General features: G+C 29.8%; 2 protein-coding genes across 2 annotated transcripts; both read left to right on the top strand.

Annotated features, from left to right (window-relative positions):
* The first annotated feature begins 21,291 nt into the window (after positions 1–21,291).
* LOC132951162 (uncharacterized) lies at positions 21,292–21,666 on the top strand. The gene has a single exon (XM_061022911.1). The coding sequence runs from the start codon at positions 21,292–21,294 to the stop codon at positions 21,664–21,666; it is 375 nt and encodes a 124-aa protein (XP_060878894.1).
* Positions 21,667–23,194: 1,528 nt separating this feature from the next.
* LOC132951154 (uncharacterized) lies at positions 23,195–23,881 on the top strand. Its single transcript, XM_061022901.1, has one exon. It carries the CDS (start codon positions 23,195–23,197, stop codon positions 23,879–23,881), a length of 687 nt encoding a protein of 228 aa, XP_060878884.1.
* The last annotated feature ends 1,711 nt before the right edge of the window (positions 23,882–25,592 follow it).

The raw sequence follows: 25,592 nt of genomic DNA, 5'->3' as shown, positions 1-25,592 counted from the left end.
TCTTCATTGACCACCCCAAAAAAAAAAACCAATCTAAATCCCACATCTCGCTCCCCTCATACTTAGTCAACCTTATTAAAGCCAAACGTCGTGCTCGATCCTTGTGGCAACGATCGAAATACCCTGAACACAAAACTGCCTATAATCATCTATCAAACGATCTTAAATCTCAATTAGCGAAATATAGATCCGAACAATTTAGTCAATACCTAAGTACTCTGTCTCCTAATAACGGCTCCCTCTGGAAAATAACTAAAAAGCTAACAAATCAACGTGAAATATCCCAAATTATCCAAATTCAACAAGAATTCTACAACCAGCCGACGTTGCTGCTTTCCGTCCTCTAAAAGAGGGTTGGAAAAGGGGAGTTTTTGAATAGCGAAAGCAAAATTCTTTAAGCAGTGCAATAACCAAAAAAGATTTTGCGCCAATACTTGAAAAAGTCATAAATGAAACTATAAGACCAGATATATTAAAAAATGGGTTTAGAGCATGTAGGCTTTATCCATGGAATCCGGATAATATTAATTTTAGTAAATGTCTTGGTAAAGAACAGGTTGTAGTTGAGCCAGTTGATTTCACAAATAACTTATCCAGTGAAATGTTGGACCTAAATGAATTTTGTGATGTTGTTGGTTCTGAAATTGTAACACAATTAAACAATATTGACTTTACTTTAGAACCAATAACTCTGTCTAAAGAATCAGAAGCATTATTCAAATTGTATAAACTGATAAAAAGTAAAACAGAAAAGAAACATGAAGACAATATTAAAATACATATAAATAATAATGAAATGGATAATTTGGCTGGAGTTGGAAAAATTCAAGATAGTATTGGAACAATAAATATGTATGATGATTATTGTTTTATGGATCATGATTTTGTTCAAGTAGATGAAGAAAGTATTTATATAAGATCCAAAAATAATACTGAAATTGATCAATTACTGCCAGAAACTGAACCTATAGAGAACAATCATATGAATACTGTTGATGATAAAAATAATTTGAATACAGAGAACAGTAAACCAAGCAACAAGCAAATCGAGCAAAACCCCATTTACATGATATCAGAAAATAATTTTGCCATTCCAAATACATTAAATCAACAATTAGTAGAAGAATCTGAAGATGATTATAAAATGACACCATTTAATAAAAAAAAAAAACTACAAATATCACCAATAGACGAATGTTTATTATGGCCAAAAACACCTGAACGCAAAGGAAAACGAAATACTGAAAGAGTTCTTTATTAATATCTTCTAAAATGTGGCAAAATATGTATGAACAAAAGGAAGCAAAAAAAAAAATATTGAAGATGAAAAACAAAATAATAGAAAAAAAAGACTTGAGAATAAATTAACAAAATCTTTCAAAACAAGTAAGTCTGTAAATAAATGTTGTATAACTAAGCCAAATATTGTTAGAAATATTTTTAAAAGTGACAACCCTAAAAAAAAATAGAAACTATTACAAGTGGTAGTCTTCAGAATGAACCTCAAAAGATTACAAATGATAGTATGATCTCTAGTTATGATGATTCTAGTTCAAATACTTTTTATAAGACTGAAGGAAATTGTTTAAAATGTAATGATATTATAACAAGTTTCCATACTGGTATTGAGTGTGAGTTTTGTTCACACAAATACCATTTAAAATGTTTAAACTCTACAGAATACTGTGATTTAGATTTAAAAGAAACAATTTTATTTAACTGTAATGTATGCCAAAAAGAGTTAGGTCAATAATCTACATAAATACATTTATAACATTCAAGTATTAAAGGGGTTTGAAAGCGGAGACTTTTTGTGTTAAGGAATTTTTAACTGTTTAATAAATTATTTTATTGTTAGGTATTGTTTTATTCTTAAAGGTATTAACACAAAAAAGAATTTGTGATTTATTTTTATTTTATTTTATTTTATATGCTTATATTATCACAAAAAGAAATTGTGATTGATTTTATTTTACTGGTTTTGTTATTTTATTATTATTAAAAAAAATTGTAATTGATTTTTTATGACTGTTTTTGTTATTATATTACTATTAAAAAAAATTGTAATTGATGTTATTTATAAAAGCAATTGTGATTGATTTTATTTTACTGTTTGTATAATTATATTGCTAAAAAAAGAAATTGTGATTAATTTTATTTTTTTTTTATTTTTTATTCTTATATTATCACAAAAAAGAAATTGTGATTGATTTTATTTTATGGTTTTTGTTATTATATTACTATTAAAACAAATTGTAATTGATTTTATTTTACTCTTGTTCTTATTTTACATACCTACCTATTATAAAAAACAATTGTACATGTTTCAAAGCAGTACTCAAATAGGTACCTAGGTATAATGTGTTATTAAGTAAAATATTCACTTGTTGCATTTGGAGTTTGAAAGGTAGGTGTAATATAAACATTTTTATTTTATATAATTATTATATTTAAACGATAGGTACATTTTAACTATAATAGGTAAATAATATAATTTTCAAGTAATTTTATTTTTATATATTTTTAATTACCTAAATAATTAGTAAGTACCTACTTAGGTACCTACCTATAACAATTAACTAAATTAAATAAACAATTTAAAGAGGGTGTCAATAACTGAAATCTAAAAATCAATAACTGAATTATAGTGCCAATAACTGTAGTTTTTGGACATTTTATATTAAAGTATTAAAAACAAAATATATATTAAATTGATTTAAAATCTGATTACAGATTATGATAGATTACAATATTTTGATTATAATCAAGGAGGTCACAAATATATTAATCACTAATAAATTAATGATAAAATGCTTTTAAATTCAATTTTTGCCAATAACTGTATACTTTACCCTATTATATAAAATCGTAAAAAACAAGAAAATTTGTTTATTTTGTTAACCTATAAATTCACAACATTTTTAAAAAAATAAAAAAAAATGTTAAAACCTTATTATTATATGTTCCTTAGCTCAAATATAAAATTTTACAAACCTACATTTATTTTTACCATGTGTATAATTATTTAAACATGGACAATTGTACGTTTTATACGATTTTTTCGTTATTTTTAATGAAACTTTATTTTTTATTTATCAGGGAAATACAATTTTTTTTTTTTAAATTATTTTTTTGATTTTATTTCCTATATGTGTATTAATTTTATTAGACAGGTAAAAATATATTTATTACATTTTTTTTTTTACAGTCCAAAGTTATTTGGAAATATTTTAAATTTTAAGATTTTTATTTTTTTTTTTGAAGCGTGTAAATAAAAATTACTCAATTTTACCCAAAATCTGATATGTACATAAAATAAAGAATATTCCCAGGATTTTGAAAACGTTATTTTTTTTTTGCGTCCATAGGGAGTTATAGCGTACAGAAATTATTTCTGTAAGGTTTATCGTAATATTTGCAACAAAACATGAATTTTTTTATTTTTCGTCCACACGTCATACATGTACATAATATTTCAAAATATACAAATGAAGTGTATCTATCTTTGTATTTACATATTCACCTATCTAATATGTTGTACATTTATATTTATAAATTATTAAATATGTAAATTTATGTCACGTATCTATATAATTTATTTTCTGAAAACGACGAATTTAATGCATTTGTACTTTTATCTGAGTACACAGGAAACATAAATAAGTTTTGTAAATCATTACTGAATGTGAGTCGACATTTATTCGGCAGTTCTCTAATGGACGATATGTATGGATCTGATGAGACGAGTAGCATGTGTATTAAATCTTTATTGGTATTTAATCTACTATTTTTTCTTGAATGATTTTGCCTTTTATGTACATGTTTTGCATTTGGTTACTGCAATAAGAATCCTTGTTACACCTGAAACGTGTGTTTCTTTAAATGCAACTGCCAAAATATTACTTGACACCTTTGTAAAAGATTATGCTACTCTGTACAGCCAAAAGTTCGTCAATTACAATGTTCATAGCTTAATACATCTACCTTTTTTCGTTCTAAAACATGGGCCACTTGAATCTTTTAGTTGTTTTAAATATGAAAACTACTTGCAAGAAATAAAAAAATTCATGAAATGTTCAAGGTTTCCTCTGCAAGAAGTTTCTAATAGAATTTATGAAAAACTGAACCAAATTAAAAATCTCTCAAAAACAGAATATCCTAAATTTTCTAAAGAATAACATGTAACACAACATTTATCAAGTGACAAAGTTTATGAAAAAGTAGTTTTGGAAAATTTTTCAACAATAAACATAAATTCTATAAATAATAACTTTATCATGTTAAAAAATAATGATTTGGTTTTTGTTAAACAAATTATAATTACTTCAAACAATGAAATCAAATTTCTTGTCAAGAAATGTAATAGTTGTTCATCTTTTTTTGATTTACCTAACTTTTCTTCCAAAGATATTGGCTCATACAGTATTGATCTTCAACTTATAAGTACACCTTATCTTGTTCAAGTATCTGATTTTAAATGTAAGTGTTTTTATATTCAAATATCAGTGCATAAAGCTGTAGTTATTGCATTATGCCATGATTTAGATATACCACAGTAGCTTTATTAAATTACATTTATAAAATATATTGAGAGTAATAAAAAGTAAAATATACTAGGAACTATAATATTAAGTTGACATGTTGTATGATGTCTTATAATGTTATTAAATGTTACTTTGTGTCAATAAAAATTTACTTTGTATGTATGTAATCTAATCTAATATTGGTAAATTCATTTTATGTCTTATTAATTTATATGATTTTAAATGTAAATGTTTTTATTCATTAAGTTTGTTTTGATTGTTTAATGTGAATATTAAAATATTTGATATTGTATAGTATATTAGGTCATATCTGATAAATATCTGTCTATCCATAATAACATTATTTTAAATTAATTATCTTTTAAAATACTAATTATGTGTCGTATTGATATTGATTAACAATTATATAATTATATTAATATTTTATATTCTACTATACTTTGTATTAAAATATTTTTTTCTCAAATAAAATAAAACAATTAGTCATTATTAATTTGTTTCTAAACTATAAATACAATTGTTGTTTCTTTTCATATTTTATAGTAATTAGTAAAAAAAAAAAAAAAAAATGAATACCTGTGAAGAATTAGGTATGAAATTTAACTAGGTATATTATTAAATAGTGAATATTCCCCTAACGAAGACCTCTCAATTGTTGAAATTTTTATGAATGGTGAGTGGTGACAGATTATAACCGGAGTGTCCGCTATTCAGAGGTTTCACTGTAATAATATTTTATTTATATTATTATTCTGAAACATTTTTAGAGTAAAATTGAAGTGTTTTGAAATGTTAATTGGTAACATATATAAAATATTATTTGTAATGTTATACAAATGTTATTTGGTAACATCCATTGAACATTACATGCAATGTGCATGGATAGTTACTTGTAACGTGTTTGGGAACTTACTGGTAACATGTATGGAATAATACTTATAACGTGCTTGGCATATAACCGTATAACTTGTATGGAATGATACTTTGTAATGTGCATGGAACATTAAAATAAAGCATTGTATTCATATTACAATTAAAGTTACTTTCTCCGGACATAAGCAGTTCCATACACATTGCAATTACGCGAATATAACATGAAAAGTAACATTACAAGTTCCAAATTAATGTTGTAAAAACATCGCCGAAATATTCCATTGCACAGTGGGTATAGACCTGTTTACATCCAGATACAAATGCGTTGAAAAACATTTCAGCACGTTATCAACAACTATGGAGTTTGCCTCACTGTTTGGGATCGATTGATGGCAAGCACATAAGAATTAAAAAAATTGGAAATACTGGCTCACGTAATTTCAATTACAAAGGTTATTTTTCTGTTCAACTTATGGCGTGTGCAGATGCAAATGGTTATTTTGTTACTATTGATGTAGGCGATCTTGGTAGAAACAGCGATGGGGGTGTTTTTCGTTCATCTCGTTTAGGTCAATGGTTGCAAGCTGATGGTCTTAATTTACCACTACCAGAACCATTACCACTTGACGAAAATGAACACAGCTTCCCTTATTATTTTTCAGCAGGTGAGGCATTCCCTCTTAAAACCTATATTATGCGACCATATCCTAGAAGCTCTTTAACAGATAACCAACGAGTTTTCGATTTTAGGTCTTTAGGTCATAGATTATTAACCTTTTCTGGTCCATGGACCCCTTTGGAGTATAAAATATAATCACGGACCCCACACCAAAAAAAAAAAAATATATCTAAATAAATGTAAAAATGAAATTTTATTTTTATTATTTTTTAATGATAAATCTAATACATAATACTTCTAATAACGAAATCTATATTAGATTATTATGAATAATCACTTTCTTATAGTCAAATACAATTTCTAATGTGACATTTGTTGTTGTTTTGATTGCAATATTGCCTTGAAATCTGGGACCGTATTGGACAGAGCAACGCGCATATCGTCCTTAATGTCCAATCGATTTCTTGATTTAGTTTTAATTGTGACCATTGTGGAAAATCCAGACTCACAAAGATAGGTAGTAGCGAATGGAATCAAAAATGTCATTGCTGTGGATACAGCTCGTGGATAAGCCATCGTCAACGAACACCAAAATTCGATTAGATTTTTTGTTTGAAAGTCGTGGCGTGCCATTTCTTTTGATCTTAAATCAATTAGTTCATCTTTAACGAGATCTGAATCATCAATTGTATTTAAGTCCATGAGAAAAGGATTGCGTAACCATATTTCTGATTTCGAAAATGTAAAATCGAAATAATTGCCAAATGAATTTTCGAGCACATCAAGATGTTCACAAATTTGCGCTTTCATGGAACTGGATAAAGCAATATTATTTTTTGATAGCTCCTGTTCAAGTGTTGGAAAGTTCGGTAAATTTTCCGATTGAAGTCTTCTTTTCCACAGGGAAATTTTACTAACAAATGCGTTTATTTTTTCGGACGCGTCCATAATTGTTACTTCTTTTCCTTGAATCGATATATTTACTTCGTTCAAATGACTAAAAATGTCTGTTAAATAGGCCAATCCATGAACAAACTCAATACTATCAAAATATTTTGAGAGTGAACTTTGCCTTTCTATTAAAAAATAAGAAATTTCTTCTCGAAGTTCATACAAACGTTTCATAACTTGTCCTCTGGAAAGCCAACGCACTTCTGTGTAATAAAGAAGAACTTCGTGTTCAGATTCCATTTCTTGACATAAAACTTTGAAAAGTCGGTGATGTAAGGCTCTAGCTCTGATGAAATTTACAACTTTGACTGCAGTCGTCATAACTTCTTTTAAATTGGTTGGTAGAGTTTTTGATGCCAAAGCGTGCCGATGAAGAAAACAATGAGTGATGATGATATCGGGAATTTCCTTCTTTGTCGACGCTGTGAAACCAGATGATTTACCAAGCATCGAAGGAGCACCATCCGTGCACAGCGAACCGAGTTTTTTTTATAATTTAATTTATGTTTAGAAAAAAAATTAGTAATCATTTCAAACACGTCAATTGCCCTTGTAGTTTTCAAAAGTGGTTGACAAAATAAAAATTCTTCTTTACTAGTTCCAGAATATATGTAACGTACAAAAACTAATAATTGGCTGCATTGAGAGATATCTGTACTTTCGTCCAACTGCATACTGAATGGGAAAAGGGGTTGAATCTAATTCCCGAATTACTTGTTCCAAAATGTTAGTGGACATTTCAGAAATCCTAGAGATAATAGTATCATTTGATAAAGGTATAGCTTCAATTTTTTTTCGTTGTTCCAAACCACATAATAATTCTACCATTTCTAATGCACATGGTTTTATTAGTGACTCGCCAATTGTATGTGGTTTTTTACTTCTAGCAATGCGGTAAGCTACTTTGTTAGATGCTTCGAGACACGGTTTTTGCGGAGGTACAAATCCAAGTTTGGGTAATGTACCGGATTTTTCAAAACGTGCTTTTTTTATTTAAAATACTTCCAGACTATCTGACGCATGTTGAGGATGTACCGAAGCAAGATGTTCTTTAAGCTTTGTTGGTTTCATGCTGTCATTTGCTAGTATTTTTCCGCAGATAAAACATTGTGGTTTTTGTGTACCATCGCGTTTGGTAATAGATGTAAAACCAAACGACGTATAAGAGTATTTTTCGACATTGTAATAATTATTAAAATGTCAAAAATATAAAAATAAAATGGTGTGAAAACTAGAGTGAATATTATAACGACGGTTGAGACGGACAATGCACAACGCGACGGCGACAGGTCAACTGAAGTGATGGGTATTGGGTTTCCATGTTCAATTGAAATGCTCGTTAGATTGTATTGTTATATGCCCGTATATTATTTTACGATTTCGATAACTTTATCGTTTATATGACATAATATAAGATTATCGTAATCTAAATTATTTTTCATATGGCAGAATGCTGCCCGCATTTTTATTGTTATCTTAAAAACACTATCAAAACAAATTTAGTTTTGGCTTTTTAAAAAAAAAATTCACAGTCACTCCGTGGACCCCCGAGTAATCATCTACGGACCCCCAAGGGGTCCATGGACCCCCGGTTAAGAACCTATGCTTTAGGTCGTAAAACAGTCGAGTGTGCCTTTGGAATGCTCACATCTAAGTTTCGTGTATTTGAAACGCCTATAGGTTGCACAGAAAAAACCGTGATATCTATTATAAAATGTGCATGTGTTTTGCATAATTACATTCGCAAAACAGAAGGGAAAATGTATACGCCAAGAAATGATGTTAATATTGATGAAAACACTCAGATGCCGAATGTAAACTTAGAAATAAACAGAAACGTTAATTTAACAACAGCAAAGGGAATGAGAGACTACTTCAGTGATTACTTCTTAAAACCTGGTGTTGCTATTCCACCTAAATGGTCAAGAATTATGGGAAGTATAGAGTAATCACATGGTTATTAAATATGAAAAAACATATACTTATATTTATATTTATACTTTTACTTGTATATATAATAAAGTAAGTATATGACTAAAAACCATTGTAATCATTAATATTAACAAATATATATCGAAGTTATTTCAAAGTTGCTTACTAACCTGTTCGTCCTACCTCCTTTGAAACATTTTCCCAGGCCAGGTCGACCTTATCTCTATTTCTATAGGTAATCCTTGTTTTTGTAATCGTACAAGCAGACGTATCCTTCGATTGCTTCTATTAATTTTGAATTAAAATCTCGATCTCCTTTCGACATCGTATTTAAATATTTAAATAACAATAAAAATATATAAAATCAATTAATATGGAACTTATATATTTAATTTTTCACTAGCACTGAAGTGAACTCAAGTCAATACTCTGAACGACGTGCGTTATGCTATTAAATAGTAACATTGTATATTACGAGTCCACAAACGATGTTTTGTATAAAATAAAAAAAAAACAAAGATAATATTGGTCAAAACATCGATAACGTTTCTATTATTAATTATTATTTCTATTATGGGGATTTATGTTTTTACTATGAAGATTATTATGGGGATTTTTATGTCGTATATAAACACTATTCAATTAGTACGATAAATACTATTTACTATTGATACTATGCTGTATATACTAGGTAGGTACAGTGTATAGTGTATATAATAAATACCTATAGCATAAATAATATGTATAAAAACATGAACATGTAGGTATTTACAAAATGTATAATATAATTATATTATTTCGTATAATTTATACGAAACTTTATTGTTAAACAAAAATTACAAGTTTCATGAAACCGTGGTTGCGCAATTATGAGAAATTTTTGTTTCATGAAACTAAGTGTGCGTATCTATTTGATTTTCAATTGAATGGTTTCATAAAAAATAAAAGTTTCACATTTCATGAAATTAGTTTCTTAAAACTAGTTTCTTCAGTGTGCAGCCCGGTCTAGACTTCATTTTTTAAACGTCACTAAAAAATTTATAATACAATTCTGTATATGCCATATTTATTTTCTTGAGTTGCGTGATCAATGCGTTCATGATTGGAATAAATGTTTCATTTTTCATTTTGTCTTAACTAGAACATAGTATTTCACCTTCCAAATTTTCATCAAAAAAAGTTTTTCTTCATTTTTTTCTGGCCTTGTCCCCGGAAAATGTTGCTGGGTCTTTACTAAACAAATTATTGTAAATTAAAGTATTGTAACGTCACGGAATTTTTAGCCTTATTTATTATAATATTATTCCCTGAACACACCTATTGCTAACGTTGTTGACAAGTCAACGTACCTTTATTATTATAACCATTAGTAATAAAACGTAGATATCGCGCGCTAATGCACTAATGACCACAGTGTTATGCAATAATTGTTTCCCATTCCTCCCTTCATCATGCAGTGACCGTCGATGACGTGCCGCGGTTGTCCGCCACCCGTCGCCACCAGCGCTTTTGTCACGTCCGCCGGCACGGCCGCAGGCAATACTGTCTCGATACACCAATAATGTAACAAATCCCGCATCAACACGACACTGATCCACCCCACCACGGCAAGAAAGCTCCGACCAGAAAAGCGGCCTAACGGCGTACTCACGTCTCACTGTCTATTCACACTTTTTACTTTTCGCACGGCCCGTGCAGCGGACGTCTTCCCGATCGGCCTCCGAAATATTATTTTTTTTGGCAATACATCACCTCGTGGCCAGTTTTTCGCTCCACGGCCCTGAATCGGTTCAATGACACCTGTACATGAATATCTACGCGCTGTTCTACAACAACATGATGGACTGAGACACGACTACAGGCCCGATGTTAGGGCGAAGTATTCGTCACCCACGTCGATATAGTCAGTAGCAGTCACGTCCATGTATCGTAATTATATTTTCCCCTTGGTCCCCCCTTTCAATGCACGATTTAGAGGCGTCGCAAGACGTGGGTCCTTCTTTTTTTATCCCCATTCCCCTTAGTATGAAACATCCCGGCTGTAACGAGCCTCCACACACACATTTTCCCGGTAACCCCGTGAGGACACACCATGAATAATATGGTGTGCCGCCTCCAGTGGGCCGGACAAAATGTACTGAAAATTCTTATACTTATTGTAATTGCCATGTGCCATTTTATACTTATATTATATTTGCCATGTGCCACCTTATACTGTATTTTGTAACGAAAGTCTGAAAATGTTATTATTAAATTATTTATTATTTAACTTATGTAAAATACACCCACGTGATTACCTTAAAATTATAACTTATTATATCTTTATTCATCCACCCTTTCCCCAAAATGAATCTTGGAGTTTCAATACCCCATGCGTGTATCAAAGCCTGTGAGTTCCACCGACTTGACCCTCGGGTCTCACGCGGTGCGGCTCACAGGTCACGAGGAAAGTGTTCCCCTTTCTTCATGGGTAGTTTTTGTGGAACTAAAAAGCCCAAATCCTTACAGTATAAAAACCTAATTTTTACATTGATTAAATATTTAAATTTAATACAGTTACATCAATAAGCATTATACATTTATTATCCAAGTTTTATTTACAATTCTGTTTTCAATCTAAATATTTATTGATTGACCTTAAATGTGTTGTGTAATTAACTATATATTTCATTAAGTATGTAATACTTACATTTTCATCAGCTTTCAATTTGATTTCCTGAATAGTGTTATCAATTACTTCTGCAGACTTTTCATTTAAATTTACACTATCTTTTTCAATCTAAACACAAAAAAAAATTACTATTAATATTAACTTATAACAGGTATCTAAATTTTAAGAGAGTACTTTGGTAATATGAAGTATTATAAAATATTCTACTATTGTCCAGTCCAAATACACTTAAATTTAATATTGATACCTATAAGCTATAGTAACTAAAATATTCTATACTTTCATATTTAAATTTTAACGTTACAATTTTAAAGTTATTTTTCTCCAATTTTGGAAAAACTATTGTGAATTTCGAAAATCGTCAATAGATATTACATTTTAGGTATTACTGTCAGTAATATAAAATATTATTACTTGATATATTAATTTACTGTATTAGTTTTAAATATTATCAGTTCAAGTTTAGATATATAATATGGAGGGTAAGGTGGTCCTTATTTTTTAAACTTAATTATACTTGGTCCGTACCAGCTAGATTTATTAAGTCACATTAGAAATTGATTTGGGTAAAATTTGGAACACATTACTCAACCCCTTCTGGTGCCGATTTAGGGTTGAAAAATTGCAAAAGAGGGTAGTTTAATTGTTTTTCAAATTTATTAAAAAACTATAGTAGTTAGCATAAAAATGTATAGAAACTTAATTATAAAGCGTAACTATGTTTATTAAAAAGTAAACAAAATTTTTCGTAAATTCATTATTTTCCAAGAAAAATATTAAAAGACAAAATACAAAAAAAAATTTTAATAATAATAATAATAATATTTATACTCATAATTGATATGGTTTACTCATCGTTTCGCGGTTGTGATTAGAATACTTTCTACGATAATCTTGAACTGTCTGTAAAAAATTTTGAAATTTAATATTAGCTTAAATAGTTATTGAAAAAATGTATTTACTTGCAACAAAAACTGCTTTTGTTCTTCATTTTTGGTAATTTTCTAATTGAATTCTTCCATCAGCTTAACATGGCGTTCAGCGGTATCGTTAACGACTTTTAATGATCCAAATATTTCTTTTCCTTTTTTATACTCTTCATTTTCTTCCCAGTATATTGGATCCAGTGATAAAAAATTAGTCTGAATATTAAATCTATTAAACAGTTTTATTGATTTATTTGTAATTAAATCAACTGGTAAATCTTGGCGTATGAAATTAGGGATGTCTTCAATTTTCAATAAATGCTTTTTTTTAATTTAACTTCCAATTATTAACGAATCTCTTAAAAAGTGGTATATCTGGGCCAGATGATGGTGCAAATTTAGCTTCAATAAATACTGCTTTTAATATTATTTCGAAAATATGGTGGCGGCAAGCTAGAAATAATACATTTTTTCCTAATTTTTGCTCTAATAGAACGCAAGCACCATTTAATCTACCAGAGTTGGAAGCTGTTGTATCAAACACAAATCCTTGTATTTTTTCTAATAATCCCCAGCTTTCTAATTCATCATATACTGCCGAACATATTTCATTGCCCGTGCCACTTGAAAGGTGAGGAACCCCCAAAAGCTGTTCAGTTTTTAGGGACGTTATAACAACGGGAAGTCTATCACACTTTTCTTTTCCAACTAAAGTAGGCAGAATCTTAGAGTCCCAATGTACAATACCATAATTTAAATTTAGATCAATAAACTTAGATTTTATGTTACTTGTGTTGTTTTTTCGAAATATTTTTCGGGCAATTCTTATTGACGTTCGGTTTACTGCAAAATCATTTGTATCTAATGCTACTGCTTCAATGCATGCTGTTATTAAATGAACAGCGTCTCTATCGCTTATTTTACATTTGTCAAGACATGCTGAAAGGCGAGGTGTCAAAATATCTCTTCTTGCTCGTTTTTTAACTGGAGTACTTGAAGACGGAATATTTAATTCAATTTCAGATTCTTCAATTATTGTTTCTTCAAACTCAGATGTGTCAGAATCAAACTCATTCAAAATATTTGCTAAAACAAAAATAATTTATATTTATAAATAAAATATAATCTAAAATGTAAGTAGTTATGATTTTAAACAAATAGTGATTACCAATTTTTAAATATCCAGAATTTTGTTGTATATCTTTTCTTTTATATTCTGCGTCTTTCCGTGTGGCTTTTCGTTGTTCCTTTTCAGCTAATTTTACATCTCTACCAAGCATACATCCAACACGTCCTTTTTGTCGTTGTAATAATAAAAATTCTTTGTCTTCATCAATTTTAATTGTGTTCATTGCATTTGAATGTGCGATGTCAAATAAATCATCCAATGTTTCTTCAAATTGTTTTTCTCTCAGTCGATATAAATTTCCAATTTTAGTTTTATTTTTTTCTAAACTGAGTAAGTCTTCATACAACTTTTTCAACTTTTTTGCACAATTATCACGATCTTGATTTGGAATTCGTGCCTTCTTCCAGTATATTAAACATTCGTCAATAGTTAGCAAGACACTCGAGTTCAAATTTAAATGTACATTTTGCATATTATAGTATAAAACACTTAAACAGTTTCGTTTTGAAGGCAATTTACTACCTGTAATTTGATTATTCATAGTACCGACTATAAAAATGTTATTTCGTGACATTTTAAACATTAAACACTACCATAGAACAATGCTCTCGTGAGACACTCGAACCGTAATGGCGTAAGGATTAAATACGTTAGTATTAAACGTCTATCTACGAATAATCAGTATATTATTATTATCTGAAAATAAATTCATATATACGATAATAAATGAAATATAAATAATATCAACAATTGTAGATTATATTTTATTGAAATATCGGCCAGTGAACCGTAATCTATTTATAATCAACGATAATAAGTATCTTTATGACGGTATAATTATATAATAATTGAAAAAATCGACTTGTCAAAAAAACATTTTATTTTTGTTTTATTTATATTTTTCTTAGAAAATAATGAATTTACAAAAAATTTCGTTTTATTACTTTTTATAGACATAGTTACGCTCTATAATTAAGATGCCATACATTTTTATGCTAGGTGCTATAGTTTTTATAATAAATTTGAAAAACAATTAAACTACCCTCTTCGGCCATTTTCAACCCTAAATCGGCACCTGAAAGGGTTGAGTAATACCTTCCAAATTTTACCCAAATTACTTTCTCATGTAACTTAACAAATCCAGTGGGTACGGATTAAAATATATTTAATAAAATATATCACCTATGTATATAAGGACCACCCTAATGGAGGTAGTTTATTAAAATAAGAGTATTACATTAAATTATGCATTATGTACTTACAGTATCAGTTAGAGAAGTAAAATAAGTATGTAATTTTGGTATTTTTATCTTTAGTTCTTCTTTTTCAATTTTTTTTCTTGATATTTTTTTATTTTGAGCCCCAGTTGTTCTTTTTTTGGCCATTTGTAAATAAAATAAAATACAAAACTAATAAGATAAATATCAATTACTAAAACAGAACTAATATTATGATTATTACGCCACGAATGTATAATGTTAATAGCTAGGCATAAATCATACGTTCTGCGCTGCAGTGTGTGGTATGTCCGTCAAGTTGGCACCGGCATTTTCTCCAAACAACTCAAAATTGGTATCAACATTTTGCTACACTATTTTTAGAATTTGCTACAATTTGGTTTTTTCCGAAATCCGGAAACAAACATGCCGGTGCTATCTTGACGTAACACCGGCACTTTCTCCAAACAACTCAAAATTGTTATCAACATTTTGCTAAGTATTTGCTACATTTTGCTACAATTTGGTTTTTCCGGAAATCCAGAAAATAGAAAATTTCCCAGGACCGGCACTTTTTACAAACAACTAAAAATTGGTATCAACATTTTGATATGAATTTGCTACATTTTGCTACGTTGTTCTCGGAATTTTCTACCCCCTGGTTTTTCCGGAATCCCGGAAAATAGAAAATTTCCCAGCACCGGCACTTTCTCCAAGCAACTCAAAATTGGTATCAACATTTTGCTACGAATTTGCTACATTTTGCTACACTATTTTCAGAATTTGCTACAATTTGGTTTTTCCGGAAATTCGGAAAATAGAAAATTTCTCTGCGCCGTCACTTTAACCAAATACCACGATATAATAGGTATTAACATTTTTTATTTTCATAGATTATTGTTCCATTCATGCGCTATAATGCGTTTCACAAATAATGAGACATATTAAATTCAGAACTTTCTTCAGCTTTGTAAGTTTAGAATCTTGAAATACTTTTAGCGCCAGCACTAATTATACATTTTTAAAGCCTATAGCATGGGATATCAACAACAAAAAATAAAATAAAATTTAAATAGATGTTATCAATACTTTAAATTTCCAAATTAAACATATTCCAGCCAATATAATATGTTTAAACCTATTTTCAACATATTCATTTTATAGTACTGGACAATCGTTGTCTAAATATAGTATATATTATAAATAAATGAACTATAGAAATTTAATTTAGTTTTACCATTTATTTGATTCAATAAAGAATATAGTAATATAAAAGTGACCGTATTATTTAGTAAATAAATAATAACAATCAAAAAGGAATAATAATATTAATAATAAAACAAATAAACAGCTTGGTTGGCATATAACTAACAATTAAAAAGTGAATATTAATTAAACGGACAGCCTAATTGGCATATAACAGTAACAAACAATAAATATAATCTAAAAATGCTTAAAAATACTCAACTTGGTGAAACAATTACAACATAATAATGGTAATTAGATAAACAGTCTAATTTACATATAACAATATCAATCAAAAAATATAGTCATACAAAAGCTTAAATGGGCTTCAAAAGGTGTAATAATTACATGGAAATAATAATAATGCTAATGAAATATACAAAACATATCATAAAACAAAATATATACAAAAGATTAATAAACAGAAATATAAGTACTTTAAATTTATTTAAATTTAATATTTCAATTATTATCATCTATTCTTTAAATTAATATAATTTTACTCTTTTACATAAAATAAAATATGGGGTTGACCTTCAATTTTTTCGGTGTTTTATATGTTAATATTTTGTTTACCAAGTCGTCGTGAATATTCCACAGGCCATTAGCTCTTTTAACATTTGAAGTGTAACGAAACCACGATGTACACCTGTCTAGACCATGAATACGACTAAAAATGGCATTACCGTACAGTTCAAAATATACCACTTATTAAGGCCTGCTCTTATCTTATCTCAGGCTAATGAGCTCATTAAACTCGTCAGTCGGCTCTGCCGCACCCAGTAACAGTTTAAAATATTTTATAATATATTATAATATTCCTGAGCTCCCAGATGAATTACAAATTAGGGATTGGATTAAAAATTATATACAATTAATTTACAATCGTTTACAATTTGTCCGAAAAAATTTGCACAAAGTGGGAAAGTGGGGAGCCCACTTCGTGTACGTGGTGCGGCCACGTGAATATGGCCTTGGAAAAACCAGGGAGTAGAAAATTCCAAGAACAACGTAGCAAAATGTAGCAAATTTGTAGCAACATTTTGATACCAATTTTGAGTTGTTTGGAGAAAGTGCCGGTGCTACGTCAAGATAGCACCGGCATGTTTGTTTCCGGATTTCTGGAAAAACCAAATTGTAGCAAATTCTAAAAATAGAGTAGCAAAATGTAGCAAATTCGTTGCAAAATGTTGATACCAATTTTGAGTTGTTTGGAGAAAGTGCCGGTGCTGGGAAATTTTCTATTTTCCGGGATTCCGGAAAAACTAGGGGGTAACAAATTCCGAGAACAACGTAGCAAAATGTAGCAAATTCGTATCAAAATGTGGATACCAATTTTGAGTTGTTTGTAGAAAGTGCCGGTGCTGGGAAATTGTCTATTTTCTGGATTTCCGGAAAAACCAAATTGTAGCAAATTCTAAAAATAGTGTAGCAAAATGTAGCAAATTCGTAGCAAAATGTTGATACTAATTTTGAGTTGTTTGGAGAAAGTGCCGGTGAACAACAGACAACACTACAACACTACAGTCAACATTGTAGATTGTACATTTGTACAAGTGAATAAGCGATGATTATTTACAGAATTCAGTCGAACTACTCTAACTCGATTTATTTTTAGAAGTGGGTAAAATTGATAATGAGTTTATTATTGAATACTAGTATTTATAATCAATGATAAATTGATAACTAATAATATTAATACCTCTATACATTGTAATAAAAAATAAAGAGGTAGAAAGGTATACCTATATTTTTTAATTAACTTTTCCTATCAGAGGAAGTATTATTGTTGGGGTCGTGAATTATGTTACAAGCAACTACAAAATTACCTATGAAGAACACAACTGTTCTTCTAAGGAACCCAGTTTATTATATATATGAATATAGAATACCTTATAAAACTCACCAATATATATATGATTGAATTTTAGAACCAAATTGCCAATACAGAGAGATTAGGTTTGTAAGTAATACAACCTTTTACCTTTTGCGAAGATGAATGTGTATTTGCTTCGCGCTGCACTGATGATGAAAGTTGACGAGTTCCAGGGATAAAAGGGAGATAGAATCTGAGTATAATTATAAAGAAAGAAAGAGAATACACTTCTTTGAATTAAAACATAACTACGATGGTGACGATACGTGAAAATAATAACTGCAGCCTTCATGGGCGTCCTTTACACATTTACGCACTGAAAGTGTACGTATGTAAGACGCTAGAAGACTGTCTGACAATGAGCCAGTGGGATGGCGTTTTATGCTACTTTTTTTTTCGTCACTATCGTATTTTTATTTTCATTATACTAATTGTTATTGTGAAACAAAGTATGTTTACTGTGATTATAGATTATTTAGAATGTCAATAGTAATTTGATATGTACAATGATTATATCATGACATTTTGTACTTAAACTTTAAAAATTAGTAAATTATACATAAGTGAATAATAATTACAATAATATGTCATATTAATTGACTATAAAAAAAATATTCATTGTGTATGATATATGGATATCATTACAACATATATATATATATATATCTTTGTGTAATAAACTAATATTAATAATATTAATAATCATGATTCACAGTCAATCACAGATAATATTGATATTTATATATAATTGAAGGCATATATAATTTGATAGGTACTTATCTTCGATATTACAATATAAAATGAAAATTAATATCTAAAATAAAAACAACATTTTTCTTTTTATTATTTTTTTTATGACGCCCCCTAAGTTCATAATACTTTTGACGCCCTAGGGCACTTGCCCCATTTGCCCCCCCCCCCACTTAAGACGGCTATGTTATTAACAACATTTTTTGCTTTTATGTCTCTTAGTAGTTAGTATAGTTCGTAACATTGTGCGTAAACAGTTCGTTCTTATGCATTTTATAACGGATATAATAGAAATAATTAAAACAAAAAGAGGTGGTAAAAAATCATATTTCAAAATTTTGTATATGTTAAACAAAAACGTGCTAAATTGGGGATACGTTGGAATTGTATAAAAAAATCTAAAAATAATGAAAATAGTTGTCAAGGAAGTATTACAATCGATGACTGTATTATATTTATTGTTTCTACAACTGACCGTAATAACCATAGAGCCTGCCAAGTTGAAGTTGAGTTAATAAAAACGTTATCATCAATGAAGAATAATGCAAAAAATCACTCTGAGCCGCCTTCTATTCTATTTTCCAAAGCTACAATAAATTTATCTAACGAAGCAAAGTTGTTAATGCCAGCCGAAAACAGTGTAAAAAGAAGATAAAGAAGAATTAAAAATGCATATTATCCACCCTTAGTACCAGTAACTGAGTTGAAAGTGACTGGTATATAGGCAACAACAGGAGGTGAAAAGCCATTGTATGACAATGAAAAAAATGAAAAGAGAATTATAATTTTTTCATCTCCTGAAAGTTTGGTAGTATTGAAAACTTCAAAATATTGGTTAATGGACACTAGTGCATTCACCCCAGGCATCCATCGGGTATTGCCGGAAAGTATCTGGTATTTATTCTTCGATTTTTTTAGTTCTGAAACCGGAAAACTATAGTATCAGGACTGCTGATCAATTTTTCCATTTGACATTTTTGGGGGAAAGTAATATTTAACACAGTTTTTGGCGATCCTATGTACATTTTACCACGTAATCCTGCACCAGGTACCGTCTTCTGGACAACTCGACCACACCACCACTTTATGCAAATTTTAAGTATCCAAAATGCATTTCCCAAAAAGGGGACGTCTCTCACGAAAGCACTCTTCCGACATCGTCAAAAAGTAATACATTAAATGTAATACTAACACAAATACAGTTTTGTAAAAAAAGCTTTTTTGTTTCAGGTATACATAATGACCTCAAATGTTGACACCTGACGCATTTTACAACTCCGCACATATTTTCCTAATCTAGTCTTTGACTAGATAATGCACAACTTTTATCGTGTATAAGGTTAAGTCATAACTAATAATAGGAAATAATTTAATAGAAAATGTATACTACTTATTTCATATTTATATAGGATTCTGATACTGATGATGATATTATTCCTTCGAATAATTCACCTGAAAATCATGAAAATTACGCTTCTAATACGGATAATATTATTGCTTCAAATAGTAATACAAATGATTATGCTTCTGCTTCAAGTTCGTCTGATTGGGGTCCAATAAACAATCATACTTCTAGTCCTGTGTTCAATCCTGAGTTTTTTGGAATTAACCCAGACATTCTCGAAACACTTTATGATGGTACCCCATATGACTTTTATTGTTTATTTATCGATGACGAAGTTTTAAATTTATTATTAATTGAAACTAACAGATATGCTCGTAATTTACTTTTAACTCCTCGTGCTCCAAAATCAAGACTCAATAAATGGGTTGATGTTGACATATCGGAAATCAAGACATTTTTGGGAATAGTTATGTGGATGGGGTTAAATCCACTACCATCTTTGGCAAGATATTGGTGTAAAAATGAAATGTATCAATCAGATATTCCTAAGTATATGACCAGAAACAGATTCGAGTTACTTTTGAGAACTTTTCATTGCTCAAACAATCAAACATGTCCTAGAGGTGACCGATTGTATAAAGTTCGTGGTTTGGTTGATATGCTAGTGAGCAAATATAGAGTATATAACATACCAGGGGAAAATATGTGTATTGACGAATCGGTGATTCCATTTGTTGGACGTTTGTCGTTCCGCCAATACATAAAAAATAAAAGGCATCGATACAGCATAAAAATATTTAAATTATGTATAAATGATGGGTATACTATTGGATTTAAAATATATGCTGGTCAAGAAGCTATCCCGGGAGTGGCAATTTCAGCAAAAATTGTAATGGAGTTAGCTGCAGATTATTTGGATGAGGGAAGAACCATGTTTACTGACAACTGGTACACATCAGTCAGTTTATCAAATTAACTTTTAAGCCGATCTACAAATCTTGTAGGTACATTACGTTCTAACAGGAAGTTTAACCCAAAAAACGTAATAAATGCTAAATTAAAGAAAGGTGAAATAAAATCAAGCCAAAATGATAATAATATCGTAGTTATGAAGTGGAAGGACAAGCGCGATGTACTTATGTTGTCAACAAAACACAAAGACAATTTAGTAGAAACAACTAACAAACGTGGTCAAAAATTATTCTAACCACAAATGGTAATGGATTATAATAAGGCAAAAGGTTTTGTTGATATTTCTGATTTGAGAAATTCTTATCATTCACCATTTCGACGATCTATAAAATGGTATCGAAAAATAGCATTCGAAATTCTACTAAATTCAAGTGTATTAAATACATTAACATTATTTACTGCTGTGACTGGTAATAAAATGGGTGTGACAGAATTTAGAGAATATATAGTTCAAGCTTTACTAACGAAAGCCAACTTCCCAATGATACCCACACCAACTGAAGGAGAAATGCATAAGATTGTTAATTCTAAACGTGGTAGATGTTCAAATTGTTACTTCGAAATGGTTCAACAGGGTGGAAGGAAACACGCACAAAAAATTACACGCAAAGTATAAACAATGTGTCCAGGCTGTTCTAAATATCTCTGTTTGGATTGTTTTTTCAAAACGCATTCAGCGAAGCATTTAGCAAAACGATTGTAATTTTAAAATTCGTATTATTCTTTTGTAAGTTATATTTAATATATTTATGTTTGATTTATTGATATTTTAACTAAAAAAGTTGAACGAGTTAATATTAATACAAGTTGTATATTATTTTTTTTTTTTATAATTACTTTTTTATTTTAAAAAACATTAAATTTGGGCGCTGTTTGCGCTATTCAGTTTGAAATCTTCTCCTCTTTCTCTTCCATTAAAAGAATTGAGCATCAGAAATGGTTCTCAGTGACGTAATCATGAAAAGATGTGAGTACCAAAACTGACCCTCAAAGCCTGAGAGTCAAACCGTGTGAGTACCAGAATTGATACTCAAGGCCTGTAGAACAAAGCGTGTTTAAAATGTGTGGCGCAGGAGACAAACCATGTGAGTACCAAATATGGTACTCATGGCAGTCAACTTGTTAAACAAAATATTTTCAAGAACACAAGGAAAACATATGTCTACAATATAAATATTTTCAAATTGCTGTGTGGGTAGTATTTATTAAAAGTATTATTATTATTCTATGATTCATCAATCAAATATATATTATATTATACAATATTATACATATCCGTAAATGAACGGACTTCATTGCGAACTACAAACAAATAAAGACTTTCATAATCCAACACTCGTGTTTTAGGTTACTGCTAATTTATATCACCTCATTTCATCCCCTCAATATAGCCAGTGTTTCCCGATTATTGCGTGATGCTGTCCTGGAGTCCACGTCACGACCAAAGAGATGTGATATTAGATTGTACTCCTGAAGTCAGCCATTCTGAAAAAATGTAATTTACTATAAGATTTGTGGACGAAAATAATGGCAATTGCCAATTTACAAGTAGCTGAGCATTTTATTGGTTTTAGAAAAATTAGTGAATCTACTGGAGTAAGCCTTACTGAGTTATTGCTTAAGACGCTAAAAGAAAACAAGCATGATATAATGAACTGTCGTGGTCAGGGTTACGACAATGGCGCGAATATGAAAGGTCATAAAAAAGGAATTCAAGGAAGAATTTTAGCTTTAAACCCTAAAGCGGCATTTATGTAGTTGTCATTCTCTTAATCTCGTTATATCTGACGCAGCTTTGCAATCCAAAGAATCTATCACACTTTTTGGAATTGTACAACGGATATTTGTTTTATTTTCGGCTTCTGTTTACCGTTGGCAAGTACTAAAATCACACTTACCTAACTTGACGGTTAAGCCATTGTGTACAACCCGTTGGGAGAGTCGCATAGACAGTGTAAAAGCAATTCGATATCAAACCAAAGAAGTATACGATGCATTAATTGAAGTGGCAGATGCTGGTACAAGAAATGAAGCCAGCAGTTTAGGAAATCAATTACTTGACTTCAAGGTATTGATTTCATTAAATGTTTGGTACGATTTATTGTTTCAAGTAAATCTATGCAAGGGTTCACATGGATATAGAAATGGCGTCTTCATTATTAGATAATTGTGTCAAATATATTAACAAGTATCGAGAAACAGGGTACACAGATGCGTCAAACTCTTCAAAAGAAATAGCAGAGTCATTAGGTATAGACCCAATCATAAAAGAAGTACAAGTACGACGTAAGAAAACTGTTTTTAATGAAAACAACGATCAAGATTTTTCGATTAGCGCCGAAGAACGTTTTAAAAGAGAATTTTTCTACACTCTTGTAGACACAGTCAGAGAATCTATAAAAGAAAGATTTACTCAATTTGAAAACCATAAGCAATTATGGGGGTTTCTGTACAATTTAGAAAAATTACCACCTTCTGAACATCTTTTTGGGCATGCTGTAAAGATCTGCATGGAGCACTCTCGGAAGGGAGATAGTGCTGATATAAATTCCGTAGAGCTTTTCAGTGAACTTAAACATCTGAGCTCACTTTTACCAATTGGCAAAGGATCACCTAAATCAGCGCTCCAGTTTATACATGATATGAAATTAGTTGATGTATTCCCTTACACATGGATATCTCTAAGAATATTGCTGACGATTCCAGTTACTGTAGCGTCCGGTGAACGAAGTTTTTCTAAACTTAAATTAATAAAAACTTATTTGCGCTCCTCGATGACAGATGATAGACTTTCTTCTTTAGCAATATTTTGTCAATTGAAAATGATTTAGCCCAAAAAGTAAACTATGTAGAAGCCATCAAACAGTTTTCGGAATTAAAAGCTAGAAAAATTAAGTTTTAATATTAATTTTAATTTTAATTTTTTCTTTTACGCAATGCGGCAATTTTATAAGTTAATAAAATAATATGTGTAACCTTTTTACAATATTGTACGATCAGGTAATTAAGTTCAAAATTATGATACAAAATACATTACTAATTTTATTTAACTTACTAAAAAACTTAATTTTACTACTACTCAAACTATGTGTGGGAGGGGGGGGGGGGGGGGGGGGGTAAGGGCGCCAATACTTCTTGCGCCCGCCCTGAATGGAACGGGTGACTAACTAATTGTGTCCCGCGGTTAAAAATTTCTTCCGAATTGCGGCCCGAGTTTTTTTGGGTTACATACGAAATGCGGCCCAAAATTTAACATTAAATTAATTTAAATATGTAAATTTAAATTTAAAAAGCTTCATTTTCCTTCACATTTTTATACAGACTTAGGGGACTGGCTGTAGCATCAGTTGATACTGCAAGTAGGTTAAAAATGATGTTTTGTTTTAAACATTTTGGCACTGGTAAAAATATATATGATATTACTAAAGGTTAAAAAGTTTTTTTGACATAAAAATCTGATATTAAAAATGTTTTTTTTTTTATTAAAAAATTTCGGCACTGGTAAAAACGTTTATGATATTTATTGAAGTTAAAAATGTTAGTATACTTTAGTATAATGTTATATAATTCTTAGGTATTATGGCACTGGTAAAAACTTGTATGATAGTATTTGTATAAATTCAAATTTGTCAATTTGGTTTTCTTCTAACCGTTTCATAGCATTTCTAATAAATGTTTCTTTTTCTATTATATTTGTTCTGCGAGTATTTAAGTGAGTGCTTTCTTAATTTTATATAGGTATCCTTCTGTACATTTTTCAGAACATCGACGAATACAAAAATATTAGGATGAGCACTGTAGAAAAAAGCGTTGAATTTCGAATGAAAAGCCTCACAACTATTAGTAGTGCGCATAGTAGACGCCGAGTATTCTGCCCATAAAAAAGGAGGCAAATTGGACTCGTTTGAAATGTATGTTTTCCAATATATAATCAACAAATATTTCTACTTTTTCATTTCTTGGTTGAATAGCCATTATGTAATCTGTTAAAACAGTCACTCACATCGTTCAAATTTAAAACGGTAAACCAAAAAGTATTTTAAAAATTACCGATTTCGATATTTTTTTTATACTCACTACTTAAGCCAATTGTCTGTATTTTTCGCCACCAGCTTTAGGCTAAGTGAAATCGGCATACTTTTTAAACTAATAGAAGGCCAAACTTTTAATAGAGTTTAATGAATCGCCTTTTCAAATACAGCAAAAACTGTTTTTGGTGAAAATTTTATGTTGAGTTTGCTACATTCAGATATGATGTGCATAAACGCCTTTTCATATGTTTTTAATTTCTTTATTGGGAAGTATAAAAAAATAAGAGTGGTACATAATTACCATTTTGTAAACCATGAACTGTAAACATTTGGGTAAATAATTTCGGACAACTTTTAAAGGTCCCATCTACAAAAATTGTATCAACTTTTCTCAAAAATTTTAAGTTTGTTTCAGTAGAAAATAATAAAATGTTTGATGTGTTTGTCATTTACAAGTAAAAAATTTTCGTTACGATTTGTAACTAATAAATGACTCATATTATTTAGAGAG

The sequence above is a fragment of the Metopolophium dirhodum genome, chromosome 1 (genome assembly GCF_019925205.1).
Source record: "Metopolophium dirhodum isolate CAU chromosome 1, ASM1992520v1, whole genome shotgun sequence".
Classification (NCBI taxonomy): domain Eukaryota; kingdom Metazoa; phylum Arthropoda; class Insecta; order Hemiptera; family Aphididae; genus Metopolophium; species Metopolophium dirhodum.
This window is presented reverse-complemented; position numbering and strand designations above follow the sequence as displayed.